Source organism: Maylandia zebra, linkage group LG12 (assembly GCF_041146795.1).
Source record: "Maylandia zebra isolate NMK-2024a linkage group LG12, Mzebra_GT3a, whole genome shotgun sequence".
Lineage (NCBI taxonomy): Eukaryota > Metazoa > Chordata > Actinopteri > Cichliformes > Cichlidae > Maylandia > Maylandia zebra.
Window position 1 is genome coordinate 23,283,742 of NC_135178.1, and position 18,518 is coordinate 23,302,259.

Consider the following 18,518-nt stretch of genomic DNA (forward strand, 5'->3'; position numbering starts at 1 on the left):
ATTTTTATTGGTGTGGTTTTTCATATCAGTGCAGTTCTGAATGTTTGAAAGCCACAAATAAACACAGCTGTTCCTCACTCTGAAAGAAACCAGCAGGAGGTAATAAGAGGCGATGAATATGATGCTGAAAGCCCAGACTTTGTTCTTAGCATGGTTTAGAACTTATCTGTAATGATCTATTAACTTATAATGAAGCTTTTACAATTTCTTTGCAAAAAGTGACTTCTTAAGAGATGCTCATAAAACATGGACAATTTTCCTCATTATCCCAGTTTGACTGACAATGACTCCCTGAAGTCTAATCTATGATGTACTGTACTGTGTGCTCCTTAAAAAAAGAGAAAAGAAAAAGAAAAATGAACTTAAAGAGGAAAAAGAAATGTTATTCACTGCACCGCTGGTCTCAATCAGTATCAAATGACCACTGCGACCAGTATTAATCATTGTATTGAGCCAAACATATTAATGTTGAGTTTAGGAAAAATACTGACTTTCCTGTGAGCCTGGGAGTATTACAAATCACAGTGTGACTTTCTGTACTGAAAGCTGCATTAATTCCCATGCTGAAACTCATAACACTGCACTGTTAGTCATCCAGTCTGAGCACATTCAGGTCCATGGACAAATAAAAAGCAATCAACAACCTCCAGCTCACAAATGTGGTGAGTCATATACATGCGTGAAGAGAACATTATTGAAAGTGCTCGAAGTTCATGACTGATGGGATGCAGGAGCGTAAATGTGTTTGCATGAGTTTGCCTGCGTGCATGTGCATATGCATATTGTTTTTATGTGCACTTGTTACAATTATCCTCTGATCGATGGCAACTCAGTGTTTAATATACAGTAACAGTAAAACTTGCTTCTGTATTATGGATGACGGATTGATTGATAGACAACCCTAAAATCCAGGCCCATTAAGCTCTATTAGTGTGTGTAGGTCATTGTAATGTGGTATACAAATGAGAACCTGTACCTGTAATGTAGCATGACTCACAGAGAGCAATATAAGCATGGCGTGGTTTATCATAAAGAAAGTGCATTCCTCATAATCCATGTCCTTTCCCCTTTATTCTGTACAGTGGAATTACAGGACACAATAATTATAGCTGTTAAATGATGGAATCACCACATTTGCAGGATGAAATCACTGAGTGTTGAGGAAAGAAGTATTGAAACTCCTTGCAATTTGCATTTCTAAAACAAATACCTGTGCAAATTTAAATATGCAAAATAGTCTGCAGTTAAAAGAAAGAGTTTGAGGACCTTAACAAGCTGCTGCTACACCTGGCTGACTGAAAGGAAGCATGGCCCCCAACAAGAGAGGTGTCTACTCAAACAATGGAAAGGATTATACGACGCCTTGTATAAAATCTGTAGCAAATATATAGACAACATAGAATGACAGATGAGTTGTTTATTTCTAAGAAAGTTTAAAGAAAAAAGCAGGAAAAAGCTGAATGAACTTCATCAAACTGTAGCGATTCCATAATTTTTGGCCAGGGATTGAATTAAATACACTGACAACTCTCACAGGCAAATCAAATTTGTTTCTAAAATCCCGTCATTACAACAGATTCTCAGCACTCTTGTTTTCAAGTGATCAGATCAGATGTGTGTATCCTCCTGAGTGTTCAAACATCTCGTGGGATTTGATTTGCCTAGAAAACCTCGAGGAATAGTCTGCATTAATTTGATGTCTCCTTCTTTTAATTAAAAGCAGCTGGTAAGAAGTGACAACATATTTATTTGCAAACAGAAACGATCTTTATTTGGATTTCTACACTCTAAGCATCCCCTTCACGAGACTGTTTTTTTATTTTAGTTTCAAGTTATGCGATATGTATATGTACAACAATGGATGGATGGATGGATGGATGGATGGATGGATGGATGGAGCTAGTACTGTTGAAAGTCTCTTTTCATCACCCTTCAGCACTTTGTGTTATTGCAGTGTATTGGCAGCAGGATCACTGACGCTGACGTATGCAGGTCGTCAATTAGTTAATTAAAAACAAATCTGCTGTCATTTAAAAAGAACATTCAATGGTGTACCTGCATACGTGGAAATCTGAGAATTGTTCATTTTTTCCCCTACATTTAACCAGATTTGACATGCAGCCAGCAAAATGAAGCATCGTGTTCTACAACCAAGAACTGTGCTGCTGTCCATGATTTCCAGGTCCGTGTTTTGAAGTGTGTTCAGTCTAAACCGACGCTAAGCTGGCAGCATACATCAGCAGGTGGTTCAGGGCTAAGCCGGGAGCAAACAGGAAATGTAGGAAGAGAAACGAAGGTGTAGGATTTGAGAAGAGGCAAGCGTCAGGATGACGACTGAGGAGAGAGAAAATAAAAGACTACAGGTGAGAGCTGGAGGTGTGGAGGACAGAGGAAGTGAGGGGCAGAGGGGGCTCTTTCACAGGTCATGTATAGTTAATGAGAAGTTCTTCACCGTTCAGATCCTGTTTCTCTGCAGAACAGCAGAAAAAGAATCCTAGATGGAGAGACTGATGGACACATAGATGCGATGCTCCCTAGGAAACCATTCAATTTGACCCCGGAAGTCAGCGGTTTTTGAGTGTAATTCCACCTTATTCTTGCAGAGAAACCCATGAAAAGAGGGACTTTCTAACAATAGCACAGTAAATGGAGGCCAACATGGATTCTCAATACCGTGCTGACGCCATGTGAGGGATTTTATTTCAAAATACCATGGATCTATTTCAGGAACCAGTTCAATATTTTCAATGTATTTCATGTATCAGATGTCAATTCTGATACTGTGGAATAGAAAAATAATAATTTCACCTTCAATAATGCCATTTAGGAGCTTTATTTTGACATGATCAATTGTTCTGTAGGACCAAAGGAATTTAAAAATATCTCACGTTGAAACTTGACCCGTTTGTTTTACTGCACACAGGATACATTTTATTTACATTTCTGGGCTTTGAGTTATAAAAGCTGCAAAAAGAAGTTTGTGTTTTCAGAAACTGGAATCAATATGAAATTAATTAGTCTAATTCTCTGATTTATAAATATGTTTCTTAGGAATTTTAGGACTTCAACATTACCTTGACGGCCACCAGTATCTTCTCCTGGTCAGGTGAAAGGTTATAACACTCAGCCAGGAAGACTTTCCCAAAGGCTCCCTCTCCCAGCTCTCTCTTCAGCACAATGTTATGTCTTTTAATATGCTGGACAACTGTAGAATGAGAAGATGAAGAGGAAAACTTTTTAGTACAAGTTACAAACATGCATATAAATTGGGGAGGGGGGTAATCTTTTTTCCTCGTTTCTTTTCTATTGCCCCAAATGCTCAGTTTTAGGGAGCTTTTCTAATCTTAGCTCACAGCCCACCAACCTGCTGCTTAAACCTTCTGTTTGTGATGGGCAGCCAATAAGAAGAAAGCTGGCATAATGGGAGGGAAAAACAAGCCAAAAGTGCTTGTTCGGCCCAGAAAAAGATCAACTGTAAATCAAGCTGAAGTACACAAATAAAAACAAGGAGCTGGAAGTGATGATGGAAAGCAGGATTGATGCTTTGATCGCACGCCATTTATACTTTAATGACTTCAGCTCATGCAGTGAGTCAGTCTGGTGTCATTTGTTTTGTGGTGTTTGATTTCACTCAAAGAAGAGAAAACTGCATCATAAGACATCTGATTTTACACAAAAAGAAGACATTTGAATGTTGACTTGATAGCATGTGGTAATATAGCATCTTTGTAGTGCATATGTGGCAAAACTATTATTCTTGCTCTGTCCTTAAAGAAAATAAACATCTTATCAGACATAAACAATTAGCTCCATAGTTCTAGAAGTCACATGATAGCATGACTTTGTCACCTTGGATAACAATTGCGACCTAGCGTAGTTGTGCTTGAGAGCGGTATATTTGCAGTGCGCCCACTATGAGTTGCTGTAGTTCAAAAACTATCATCCAAACATTTTCTCCTATCACACATGAAGACACGTGGTAATAAATCCACACAGCGTCGTTGTAATAAACCTCCCTTCTTTTAAATTGTATTTTCTCCCACACGCTGCAGTAACGTCTGTTAATGAGTAAAAGTACAGAGCGCATAACACACAGCCTTGATGAGGCATGAGGTCTGTAATATAAAGTGTGGCTTTTCTTTACTTATTAGTCTGTAATTACACTGTAAGAGCAATGTTCTCGTCACCGACTTTCTTTCAGCACTATTACCCAGTAAGTAGCCAGTATTTACAAGAGCAATTGAATCTATTTTTACTCTTCTCTAAAATGCCCAGTTGCTTCTTGTTTTCTGGACCTTGTGTTTGGAGTATCACATTGGAGTATCAACTGAAACTTGTCAGTTTTCTTATAAAATAACCTTTACTCTTATAACAATTTATCCCTGTTAATCCGAAGCTGTGGATTTTCCTCCTTTTTGAACAAAAAGCACAGCTGCAGGGCATGTTAACCCCCATGGTTTTTCTAAAGGGAAAATGATGTTAAAATAAATGGTTTCTGTCACTCACAATCCACATGCAGATACATTCCTCTACTGTTCATCCCTCATCTACTTTCATTTCGAAGCCAAAAAAAGGCTCATAACTGTATCTACTGTATATCTGGGGATCATTTTCTACTGCATACATATTTTATGTCTTGATTTATGTATCAAATAAATGCAAAAGTAAATAAGCAAATTCCTTCTTTTTTGTCTTCTACGACTTCAACACAGTTTTTACAGTAATGTAAATTTGAAAAACGTGTCTCTCTGCTTGCTTCATGCATCTAACCTCTTCCTGCCTTCTGCTCATCCACAGTTGGATCAGAGTCGACAACTCTGCTCTCTGTTGCTAAGTAACTCGCGAATCCACAACAGCTGATTTCTCAAAAAAAAAAAAAAAAAATAGAAAATAAAAAAATTGGCATCTCGCCGGTTATTGTACAAGGTTTTATCATGCAGAATGATTAACAGCCTCGTGACCTTACAATAACCTAGTTAAACCCCATCTTTTGATCGCCAGCCAAATGTGCTCCATGTCTGTCTGCATGCAGAGAAACACGTTATCCTGTAATACCTGTGCTCGTTTAGGTCCTGAATACAAATGCACACACACACACACACACACACACACACACACACACACACACACACACACACACACCAAGAGCTGAGATTTATGTGTGATGTGATTAAGAGGTGCATTTGAAGAAAAGCTGTCCACTCAGAATATCACATTAAAGCTCAGCTAGACTCTCTGAAGAAGCTGCATCGATCGACACTGTAAGCTACTGAGGTCCATCCTAACCCAATACTGTAACTGCAGACCTACGGAGAAAAGAGAAACACACAGCTGGTCTGCATCAGATATTCAAAAGCATTAAATATGAGGTCAAGACCATATGATATTTTTGTTTTGCTTAAGGCATTTATACACTCATAAATTCTTGTTATGATACGTGATAGGCTGCATATTGTCTCCGTCAAATCCCGTCTTGGCCTTCATTTGTAACCTTTGTGAATTAATGGGAAGGAAACGTCAAATAAGAAAATGAATTAAAACATTTTAATTAAAAAGACTGCAGATCGTTCAGTCCCATCTGTCCTGCGTTCAAAAAACCCCCTAAAATGAACAAAAAGAAAATGTGGGTGGTTTAAGGAGGACAGTGTGTTTTCTATACTACAACCTCTCTTTTATTTTGACAGCTTGTGTGTGGAAGATTTCTGTGAGCTTCTATCGGTCAATGAAAAAAAGAAAAAACAACATACTGGGCTTTCTGTTAGGATGGTGGAAAGTACTCCAGATGCAGATTCTATGATACACTAAATAGACGTTTTCTTGTCCCCGGGCCTCAAATACAGGCTTCTGTCAGAAACCAGTGCCTTACACAGGGATACACACTGGGTGTCCTTCCGTATTGGTGGCTTGCAGCAATCTTCGATGCCAAGAGCTAGCGATGCTGTTTGAAAGAGCAACAAAGTCCACATAAGGAAGTTATTTCTTCCATGTGCTGTGTGGTTACCCAGCAAAAGTATCATGGTCATGTTTGGGGAAAGATTTTCATTTCAAAACAAACAAGTCATGCATTGTACTGCAGACACAGTTCACCTTTTAATATTTTACTCAGATGGCAAGGGCCTAAACCCCATCAGCTTATAGTTTAGGATGGTTTTATCAAAAAAGTCCTGTAAGCATCTGAATATGTGTTTACATGATGAAAAAGTGACGCTGCGGATCTTTTTCGTTTTTGCAAATCAGCAGCATGTGAATAACTTCTACCTTCTAAACCTGAATACATAATCCTGAGGTATCAGCATGAATAAAAGTCAAGAATATTTGTAAATTGTTTCATCATTTACTAATTATTTTATCATCTATTTCTCCTAAAATTGAGTCTTCATCTCAAATAAAAAAACCAACATGTCGCTGATCACCACAATTCCCTTTGCAACAACGGCGCACAATAAACTCACATCCCCACAAGAAAGCTACCCACCATTTAACCAGCTAATTACCTCACCGCACTATTTTCCTACTGCAGTTGTCTAATAAGCATTCATCCATGAAAATGCCTTGCACCACTTCTCCTTAATTAACATCCTCAAATAGCAAATAAATTGATGTTTGCAGACCAGTGCTTCCCGTACCGCTTTTTTCCCCTCCTTTCTTTTCTTTAGTCTTTGGCAGGAAGATGTGGTTATTCGCACAACCTTTTCCTGCAATTTTCTTTTTTGTGTCTTTTTTGGTTAGATTTCCAGTGTCGTCGCATCTATTTTGCATGTATTCAAGCATTAGCATTTATTGTCTATCAAGAGCGTAAAAGAATAAGTCCTTTTATTTCTAATGGCCGTATTTCAGTCATTAAATAATTGTGCTTTGCAGCTGCTTTCCTTTTGCCAAGTTTACAATCTGTCTTCCACCTCACTTTCATTGTTACACTGTGTCTCCACATGCCGTGCGACATATCACACCCCTTCTCCTCAATCAGTATCCTTAATTAAGATCTACTAAAATATAATTCCTCATTTACCAGACTTAACACACTTACTCTCTGATGTTTTTCCTAATTAGTACCCGTTTTCCATGCTTATCATATTCACTCATTTTCCCTCATTTGCATTCTTCCATCTATTCTCATTATCTTACTCTCACTTTCCTTATTTAGCGTTCCTCTGTTTCACCATTTATCTCTCCCTGTTGCTGTTCCTCTCGGCTGCTAAACCTATCAGTTTTTAATCAGCATCCTCTAAGTATTAACATCCAGGCACAGGTTCTTCCCCCGTTCTGTTGCTCCATTAGTTTTTTTCCATTAACTGTTTATGACAGGGTTTACAATATTAACATCAAGAAGAATAATATTTCCCATCGACCCCCTCATCTTCCACCTTTTTTGCCCTCCTGCCTTCATTTTTCCACCACATCATTTAGAGTCCCATCACACCTATCCTTCATCAGCATCTTATGAACTCCCAAATAAATTAATGTCTGGGGACATAATTATTCTCCGTTTGCCATCTGTTTCATATTCCGTTCTTCTTCGTCTCATCTTCCCAAATTCTTTCCATTGCGTTGAATGCAGACATAAAACAGCTTGAACAGCTTGGAAAAACTGAGTTCGGTACTTTGAACTGAGCAACAGGATAAGTCAAAGACACAGTCGTGTTTGACAGATGCTTTGAGAAGAGGACAACCAGAAACGTCAAACGTTCTTCAGTAATGTCATGGCACTGATTTTTCCTGACTCTGCGCCCTCCTATCAGCAAGCGTAGCTAATTGTGACCTAAATTTTGTGCGTCAGCCTGTGTGTGTGTGCGTGCGTGCACATATGTTTTTTGTAAACCGGTGTCTTCAAATACAGTCAGCACGTGTTGACTTGTGAATAACATTTTCCAGAGTGAAGTTAATCCCCATTCCCTGGATACAAAAAAATACAAAGCCCAAAAGACCAACTCGTATAGAAGCAGTGGAAGAATTGAGAGGTACTGAACACAAAGCCAAGAGGATGATGTAAGAAAGATGATGAAAGAAAAATCACTTTTTCAACACTGCTACTGCAGATATTAATAACAAGTCCTCTAAAATCTCTATTTGAGCTTAAACACTACAATGAAAAGCTTAGACACTTTTGGTGTTTATGATTTTACTATTGTGACCCTACATGAGCCTACATGACCCTATATGTGACCCTACACATATAGTTGGATCCAGCAAGAGCTCAGTCAGCTTAGCTTAGCTGCACAAAGGCAAAAAATGGTAAAATAACTAGCAGCCAGTCCTCTGCCTCTCATTTACAGTCATTAACATTTCAGTTTTTGTATAAATGTACATTATTGAGTTTTGCAGGTGCTGGTGGGCACGTGTTTCTGCCTTGGTCCTGGGGTTTTGTGTTGTTTTGAGGTTTTATATCCTTAGCTAATATGAGTTTTGGGGTCCCTGCTTGGTTGTCATTTGTTGCTTTATATTCATGGTTTTTAGCTTCAGAGTTTATTATTATTATATTTTTGTATTCTGATTCTTGTTTTGATTTGTCATTCTAGTGATGATTATGTTTCTGGGATTTTGAGCCTTAACTACCGTTCCTGCCTTTATTTGTTTTTCTTAATGTCTTTTGTTAGATTCTCTGCCTTCTCTTTCCTCTCTGATTTGTCAGTGTCATTATACATGGTTGCTCTCTATAGTCAGCATTTTTAATTATATAAAAATGTCAACTTAATAACTTGATATTTGAAGTTATTTTCTCAAAATTTAGAGGCCTAACCCTAAATTTTGACATATGGAAGGGCTTTTGGTTTTTGGGTTTTTTGTCCAGTGGCAGAAACGAGTTCCCATAGTTGCCCCTGAATAAGCTAAGCTTGTTTTAATCTTGTTGTTTATTTCCTGCTTCACTTTTCTCTTGTGGCTTTATTTGTGTTTTCTTCCTGCTTGTCTAACTGTTACCACCTGTATTGATTACATACACCCAAATCATCCCTTGGTGTATAAATAGCCCTGTCATCCCCATAATCTTTGCCACAGCATTTGACCTTTTACCTCAGTCTATTGCGTGTTGTCTTTAGCCTTTGCAATCAAAAAAACTGAATCAGCCACAAGTGGCTCATGAGCTCTAGCATGATTTGCTTCTTTTAGCTCTGGTATGTGTATGAGTCATCCACGAAAGTCTTGAATTTATGAGTGGCTTAACATATGCTGGGACACAGTCACACACAAACCTACACTTTCTATTTTCCCATTCTCCCATCAGATCTTACGGCAGCAGCTTCAAGGTCATTCACATGAGAGCAAGAAGAAATTTATTTTATAGCTTGTAATCAACTGATAAATCTTTAGTTCTACATCAGAGTTGATTGGGGTCCATGTTAAAGAGAAGTGAGTTTTTTTTTTCCGCTACATACTTAGATTTCTTCCATGTTTTAGTGTCTACTTTTTTTTTTTTTAGTATTTTTGTTACTATCCATTACCTGCTCTACTTTTCTCTTCCTCCCTGTCTGTCCTTACCTGTATTGATTAAATGCACCCAAAGCATCCCTTAGTGTATAAATAGTCCTATCCTTCCCCTTAGTATTTGTCACAACATTTATGTTCTCCTCTATCTCAGTTGTTTTTTCTTCCTTCATTGAATTGTGTTGATTTTTGGATTATTTGGGTGCAGCCAGTCTAGCTGTTTCCTATTTTTTATGCTAATGCAAGCTAACAGTGAACTCACACCACCTTCATATTTATCATCAATCTTTAATATGCGGCAGCATGACTCTGTTCTTGGATCCCCTGCCTTGCCATGTGTATACTTTCAGGGAAACCACTACTAGCAATCAGTTGATTTGGCTGATTTACTGGGTTTTGCAGACTGAGTTTTGGCTCCTGGCCTGCCTGAATCAGTGTTCAATTATTCCTGAAATTTCAAACAATCTTTGCTGCCATGGTCTAGAGTGTACCTCTCTCTCATTCTTTGTGTATCTTGTAGTCTCCCCTGTTTGTTCTCTCTCTTTGTCTTGGCATGGCTCAGCATCCTGTTCACACTTCTTTCCTCAGTTGCACCTGTGATCCACTCTCCTATGAAGCCCTTCAGCCCATATGACTGACTCTATGCTCCAGTCCCTGCCAGAGTTTTTCCAACCTGGTAGCAACACATGTCTAGTTTTGTATTCTCTTGATCTTGTTTGAAACCATGTTTAACTGTATGCCCCTGTGTCTCAGGTTCACTGCCAGTTTGCCTTAGTCTCCTCAGTCTGCCACAACGTGTCAGTCTGCCACTTTTCAGTGAAGCCAACTCAACAGATCGTTGCCACCTTCAAGAAACTCCAGCCTGGGTCTCAACCATTCACAATTGGTCTTTAATAAAACAAGTTTGTGCATGGTTATCTGAATGGCGCAATTTCTGTCTTAGTGGTCCAAAAAAAATGAATGACACTTTGACAGGGTTTTCCTGAAATTTGAATCTTCAAATTGAATCTCCAGAGAAGTTTAGTGGAAAGAAATGTGTGATATGATAGTCAATGTAGTGGGAGAATATGCTCATATACTCTTATACCTATTTTAGTTGTAAACCCAAATTTATGTATATGTGAGTGATTAGCAAAACATAAACACAACAGTTACCACCTTTTCATATCTGTGTGCTTTACTGAAGCTTCTTTGTAATGTTTGTGACCTGCTTTCCAACAATGCTAACTCTGCTAATATCATTATTTTTAATGAGGTGCTCACTTAAAAAGACAGTTGCACAACCGAAGCTTTGCAGCACACTAACATTTCCCATAATTACACGTAGATCCATCATCTCAGCAGAGTAATTGTTGCTTTATTGCTGCGCGAAAGAGGCCTGCGCGATCATTTAAGCAGAGACGTGTACCTGCTACTGATTCCTCCTGCATTCAATATTACAGGATGGTTAAGACCTCTCTTTAAAAAGAGTTCAGTTCCTGGCATTCAACCATGTGCCACTTTGCCAAACTGTCTCCATCAAAGGCTATTGTACCGGTCTGAAAAGGCGGAGTGCCAAATAATCGGTCAGATACTTTCAGTATTTATGCAGCCTGTCTGTGAGTCAAAGGCACACACTGTGTAATAGTTGTAATGGCTGTAATATATTAAAAATGCACATGCAGGCACATGCACATACACCACAGTGTGTTATTGACTTTCATTGATCCTAAGCGCTTTCATTCTTCGTCATTTGGCTGTAAATCCCAGTCAGTCTTTTAGTTATAATGCAGGACTGAAGAGGTCGACCTCCAGTCCCCCATTATTATACAACCTAAACCTTGCTCTCAACAGAATGAGCACACATGAACACACACACACACATACACAAATGCGTGGGTCCATAATTTACTGCAACACAAGGCCAAATCCTGGAGAAGCTTTTATAACTTGCCAATAATCATAATGTCATGTTGATGGACCAGGTCAATATCCTTGTGCATTTTCTGTCTGTCTATTTGTCTGTGGCTCTCTTTCTCTCTCCCTCTGCTCTTCTTCTAGCTTCTACTTCGGGTTTGTCACTTTCTCATTTTCACTTGGTTTAAAAAATTTAAACCACTGGCTAATAAGGTCTAGCATCATTTGGTTTCTTTAGCTCTGGTATGTATATGAGTCATCCATGGAAGTCTTGATGAATGTGTCCCTAACGTATGCTGGGGCACAGCCACACACAAACATGCATATAATTAGACTTTCTATTTCCCATTCTTCCCTCAGATTTTATCAGCAGTAGCTCCAAGGTCACTGACATGACAGCGAGGAAGGATGTATATAGTAGCTTGTAATCAACTGATAAAAGTTTGATTCTAAATCAGAGTTAATCCGGGTCCACGTTAAAGATAAGTCAGATTTTTCTTTTACTTACATGTGTCAGTCTTGAGCAGGCTGTTTGTGCTTCTGAAGTATTGAGGGTTTTCGATCACTGGGATCTTGGTCATGCCGATGATTACTGCGTCAGGGCCCATCTCCGATGACGAAGGAGTGTTGCTGCCATTGGAGACGTGGTGAAGAGGAGAGGCAGAGTCATCGTCATTGCTGATCACTGAAGATGGTCCTAAGTAGGAGAGAAATGGGGATAAGCGGTGTTTGAAAAGCATTTCAGCTATGTGATCAGTATGAGGACGCAAGAGGAGTAATTAAAGCTGTTACTGGCAGGCAGCGAGGAGATAAAATCCCACAGACCCCCAAACCTTCCTAACATTAGAACTCTAGCAAGCTCTCTTTTTCTGTTTTTCATACAGCTATTTCTTGGTGGACAAGCAACATGAGTGCCTTCAAGAAAAGATTGCCTCAAAGTGTGCACTATTATCCCCATTTGAACCATTATCAAGTCTCAGCCCTTACTTTAGGCAAAGCTGTATTTTTCCTTGTGTCTGACTATTCTGGCTGCTCAGAACAACAGTAAAGAAGCTTGTGTTTACACGACACATCATTGCAGCTCCTTTGTTTCATGCGTAGCTCTGTCCGTCATTACAGCATTATTCACAACTGTAGTTCAAGCTGACTTCAGCACAAATTAAACAGTAGCTGCACTGATATGAACACAAGGCTCCAGAAACAAAGTGAATCAGAATCAACACTTGTAACCAACAAGTGCTGACCTGTGTTAGATGGTCGCCTTACTGCATATGTAAACTTTGTACATTTCTTTTTAATGTGAAAAAAATGCATTTTTAAAATTTTATTTCATGTCTCACTGACACCCAAAACAAGCACCCGACCACAGTAAGTTGTATTCTTAAATGCAGGGGTTATTTCCAGTCCGAGTCTCCACTGATTTTGAATTTCATACAGCTTTTTTTCTGAAACAGAGCTCCTCAGGGGTTGAAAAAAGCCTGTTTACTACATCTCCTGCTAGGACACTGATGCAAGTCAGGAGTAACTTGCCACGCCCAACAGTATTTATCCAGGTAAAAAGAGGGTGGAGGTACAAATGGCAGACCACATGACTCCCCTCTGTCAGTAACAGATGTTTTAATCCTAATGTGCAACAGAGCTCTATGAGGTTAATTGATAAGAGCAAAGATACTAGGAAATATGAGGGGCAGAAGTAGCAGCTCCTGTAGTAACTTGGGTCATTTTGACTGGATGAAAACAAATTTGCAAATTTCTGCATGAAGAAAATGAGTGACTAAGCCGGTAAGTGCCCCATTAAGGGGGCCAAAATGGGAGAATACCATTAGGTACTTTATCAGCAGTAGCTGTTTTCTTTTTGTCAGTTTGAAAGCTTTTTTAGGTACGCTTCTGCAGCATTTAATGATGAAGTCAAGAAAAGAAGGCTAATATGAAGTGTATTCCTCCAGAGCAGGAAGGTAACAGAGGGAATTCATGTATGCAATAAAAAGCAGCAATCTAGGAGCTTGGTGGAAAAAAACAAAGCGACACAAAAAGTGGAAAATGCAGACGCAGAGATGGCACTATTATCTCGTTAAAATAAAAGTCTCAGGAGAATACGCTTCCTCTTTCACATTACTCAAATTTCTGAAAAGCACAAGATGCAGCATTAACATGAATTAACGGAAAACAAAGCAGAGGTGGGGTAGCGTGAGTCAGACACGGAGCCCATCCCTTTCACAGCAAAAGGGTTTGTTTTGGCAGCAGAATGGAGGCGTTATTAGTTTCTAATTAGGCCCGTGAAAATAGTCCAGGAGGTTTGTCTGTGACAGTAAACCCTCATCACATTTCTGCTAATTTTCTGTACCCATACTTAGTGCCAAAGCAAACAAACCTCTTTTTATTTTTCTTCTCACATAGACTGTAGCAGTAAATAGCAGCTGCATTTGCAAGAGCCTACAGGTACAGACTGATATTCACTCTGGGTTTCTTTTTCGCCTCACCTTTGACTCCTGCATATGCACCCTTATCTCTCACTGGAGTGTTTAATACTTACAATCAATATGTCTGCATACATCCATGCACTAGAAATGTAGTGGCCACTTTATTAAGCACAACTGTGAAATCTAATTCAATCCTACACAATAATAATTGTTTTTACAATCAACACAGAAAACTGGCTATTACAGTACAGCTCACACCTTTAACATACAGTACATTTAAATCTCATACGCTTTCAATTCCATCTGAAATACCTAAAAATGTATTGTGAAAGTCGAATTTAGGACAAAGTATGACAAGCAATTTAGTTGTAAATCAACTAAACAGGAGCATCACCTCAAGTCTTTATGCTGTGCTAATATTTGCTCTGAAGTTTATCTGACGACTCTGTGATTCTAGCAGAGTTACCAAATTTGCCCCTTTGTACCGCTATTGTTCTACTCCAGCCCAGCCAGCGGTGAAAACAGTCTCCACATTTTTGTGCTAAAACAACGGTAATTTGGTAAGAAAACATCTGATGTGTCTAAGGCAGAGTGCCATAGCCTCTTTGTAGTTCAGTTTTTTTGGCACAAATCTCATACAGTACCAAAACTGCTTTCTAAGCAATTTCTTCTTTATGGCCAGTATAGAAGAAACATGTATAGCAACCAGTAAAATACATACAAGATCATATAATTATATATCCACTCAACAGCTACTTTATTGATACACTTCTTGTTAATGCAATGATCTAATCAGACAATCACATGGAGCAACTCAACCCATTCAGGCATGCAGACATGGTCATGGTTGTTGGTACCAGATGGGCTAGGCTGAGTACTTAAGAAATAGATCTTCTGAGATGTTTCCACACAACCATCTTTCGTGTTTACGGAGAATTGTCTTAAAAAGAGAAAATATGCAGTAATTAGATCTCTGGGTGAAAATGCCCCGTTGATGCCAGAGGTCGGAGAAGAATGGCCAGACTGCTTCAAGCTGAAACAAGGCAACAGTAACTTAAATAACTGCAATAACTGCAGACTGTTACAGAGTTATGTGGAAGAGCATCTCTGAAGGCACAGTATATCTGTCCCTGAAGCAAATCTGTAAGAGCACACAGTGCCATTTCGGTCAGCCAATGATCTGAAAGAGTCTAAATATCTGCTGCAACAACGATCTACCAACCTAGCATATTTTTAAGTCTACCCGAGTTTTGTTACCGACCATGTCCACGACCACAGTGTACCCATCTTCTGCAGGCTGCTTCCAGCAGGATAACACACCGTGTCACAAAGCTCAAATCATCTAAAACTGGTTTCTTGAACATGACAGCGAGTTCCCTGTACTCAAATGGCCTCCACAGTCACCAGATCTTAATCCAATAGAGCACCTTAGGGATGTGGTGTAATGGGAGAGTCTCATCATGGAAGTGCAGCTGACAAATCTGCAGCAACTGTGTGATGCTATCATGTCAATATGGACCAAAATCTCTGAGGAATGTTTCCAGCACCTTGCTGAATCTGTGCCATGAACAATTAAAGCAGCTCTAAAGGCAAAAAGGGGTCCAGCTCAATACTACAGTCTACCTAACACAGTGGCCAGTGAGTGCACATACGTTTAGGACCAGCTTGTCTTTCTCAGTGTTTACAATGTATAATTATAAAAAAAAAAGTGCTGCTTAAATCACTGAAACAATGACTTCCTGTTATGTCAGCAGCAATCCCACTGAGAGCACTTTACTGCAGTTCATTCCAGCTTCAAGAGCGTTCTGCTTTTTGTTTTGGGTAGTTGATTCTTCTGGGATAGTGCCAAAAGTTTTTGCAAATCTTAAATACTGTGGAGCCAATCATGAGCTGAAAAAACTTAAAGTTGCAAAATTTGCCCCAGTGGTGACATTTTTCACATTTTAAATGGCTGCATGGAAACAACCCCCACACCCTTTTTCATTCCTTTAATGTCTTCTTCTTCTTTTTTTTATTAACCACGCTCAGTTAATTGCAGACACTATCATCTTAGCATATAACAAAGGTGGTTAAGAGGCAATGATGCAAATGATTCCAATCACTCAGGTACATGAAGCGGATAGTAAATTAGTGCTTTTTAGTGCATTGTCCTGAAAATGCAGAAATAAAGGCTGGTGAGAGATCAGAGTCATGCTTCTAGCTGTGCAATATCATCTTATGCATGCCTTTTCGCTGAATAACAGGTGAGAACAATACAGACTGTGTATGCATAAGACTGTCTTAAGCAGGATAATTGGACGCTTCCATGCAGTCTCGGTCTTTCATCAGCTCGTCAACCTTGTGTCAGTAGAAGGAAAATAACCCTACAGACAAGTCAGAGCATGGGTTTCATCATAGACGTGGTAGGATTACAGGTACATGCGCACATGCACACGTACACACACAGGTAATTCTTCTCTAGGCCTCTTTGAGACATGAGCACAAGCCTGAAAACATCGTATTAAGAGTTGAGATTGATTTCCCACGAGCACAAAACACAGTAGATGTTTTCCCCTCTCATGTGGTCGGCTCTGCTGCATTACAATACTGGTTGACATCGCTCATTTCCTCTGTCCCTGGACGCGTATCAGGCTCTAGTGCTGTTGACAGGGCTAGATTGAGAGGAAGAAGCTGAGAGAGTTTGTTTGTGTGTGTGTATGTGTGAGTCTTAACCAGCGTATGTGTGTGTTGGTGACTCGTGAAGAATGAAAAGGCCTTGAGAGAGAAAAAGAATGAGAGCAAGAGCACACTAGTTTGTTTTTCTGTGTGTGGAGAGTTTATATGTGCTGTAAATGTGTGTGTCTTGGCTGCGATGTCTGACAGCATCTTTTTTTGTCAAGATCCAGACTTGTAAGCTAATGTGTCACTTTCAGTAAGCAGACCTCAAAGAGTGATTGGGGACAGTGAAAATGGTGAAAATGGATGCTGTACATTATTTGGAGTGTATTAAGAAGTATTACTGAACACTGTGTGCTCGGATTAAATGGTTTTTCTTTTGCACAAATCAGTGCTGCCGTGCAAAATATCTTCAAAGGTCAACTAATTATGCTTTAATTGTATTGTTATCAGCAGAAGGGTACACTGAATTCTTTTTAAATATTTTTTATTTTGAAAATTTATTTAAAGGGTTTCTAATCTAAGTTGTGCAAAACAGGTATGATGTTAACCAATTAAGATTAATTTTAATTTAATTTAATTCTGCATTACTGAAAACTAACCAGAACACTCAAAGGGCAATAAAACTATCAGAAAACAGAGTCAAAACTCTCAAAACAGTAACTCTGAATCTACTTTTAAAAGGAATCGTGTACTGTACACTTAACTATCATTCAGCGTGAAACACAATGCAGCATTTGACCTTGATTGTCAAGTTACCTATCTAACTAGACAGTGAATAGTATATTAAATACCACACTGAGTTTAAATGCGCAGATCCAGACAACACCATTACCCTTCTAACAATGATACCTTATAGTTTTTCTTTATTCAGGTAAAAGTCACTTTGAGATTAAATTCCTTTTCCAAGAGCGACCTGGCCAAGAGGGTAGCAGATGTTACAATGAATACAAGACATAACAATATAACAAGTAAGGAAACAAATACAGTACTCTGTACAGACGACTTAACACAAACATGCTATTTTAAGCTTTTCCCCCACTCCTTTAGAGTGGACTTAAATTTCACCATTCCCATTTCTGACAGTTATTCCAGGATATACTCTACAGCAACTAACAAGCTAGTTTGCTAGTTAGCTAACAAATATTGGCTAACTAGCAAACTAGCACTCTGCTTAATGACTGAAGACTGGGTTGTTGGTCTCCTACCTTAAAGGCTACCGTGACAAGATTCGCTATATGGACAAAAGTACCAGACCACCCACTTTGTATAACTACAGGAGCTGCTTAGCCACAGAAACCCATTCCATGAAGCTCCAATTTATATGTTAGCTTAATGCCAGAGGAACTTTGAAACTCCATAACTGCACAAACTTGAGGGAACTTAATAGTCTTTTTTTTTTTAAGAGACTGTAATTCAGCACCTTTTTGAAATGTCTCAATATGTGACTGATTTACTGATTTGGAAAAAATTTCTGGCAACCTGAAAATTACAAAAAATGATAGCTTCAGTAACATGTATCTATCTTCAAAAACACTGCATTAACAACTTTCAGCTGTTCATTTTATTTTCCAAGTGATCACCACAGCGGATGGATCTGCATATTTGGTTTGGCACACGTTTTTACACCAGATGCCCATCCTGACTCAAAGAGGTTGGGAAAGTGTTTTCTTCTGGCAGTAAACCATGGCAGGGTAGCGTAGCACCTCGGGTGACCCCAAGCCTGGATGAATGGGAGGCTTGCAATAGTAAGGGAATCTGGTGTAAAAATCTGTGCTAAATCAAATATGCAGATCCATCTGCTTTTAAAAATGCATGCCACAGAAGCAAGAATTTTATTATTTAGCCCTTTAAAGCCTAAACCGTGAAATAATTGCAAGAAAATTGTAATCTCTTGAAGATTAATGAAATATTCATTTCATTTATATAAATTATAAGTTTTGCTACATCTGGCATTTTTCTCCATATTTATTGCTTATAAATACATTGTGCAAATTATTTAGGTGTTTCAGACCAAAGAAATCAAACTCAATGTATCCAATACATTATACTGGGCATTAAGGGGTTAACCCCACGGGAATATGTAACTAAGTGAAAAAGACCATTGCCAGGAATTCTGTTAACAAA

The 18,518-nt window shown here is 38.9% G+C and overlaps 1 protein-coding gene across 1 annotated transcript in view; it reads right to left on the minus strand.

Moving 5' to 3' along the window:
• The window catches only part of ntrk2a (neurotrophic tyrosine kinase, receptor, type 2a), a 107,073-nt gene that overhangs the window by 18,893 nt on the left and 69,662 nt on the right, over positions 1-18,518 (minus strand). The window contains exons 16-17 of the mRNA XM_076890523.1: positions 11,825-12,013; positions 3,075-3,205 (exon numbers count right to left, since the gene is read on the minus strand). Coding sequence (XP_076746638.1) covers positions 3,075-3,205; positions 11,825-12,013 — 320 coding nt within the window. The remainder of the gene's footprint in view (positions 1-3,074; positions 3,206-11,824; positions 12,014-18,518) is intronic.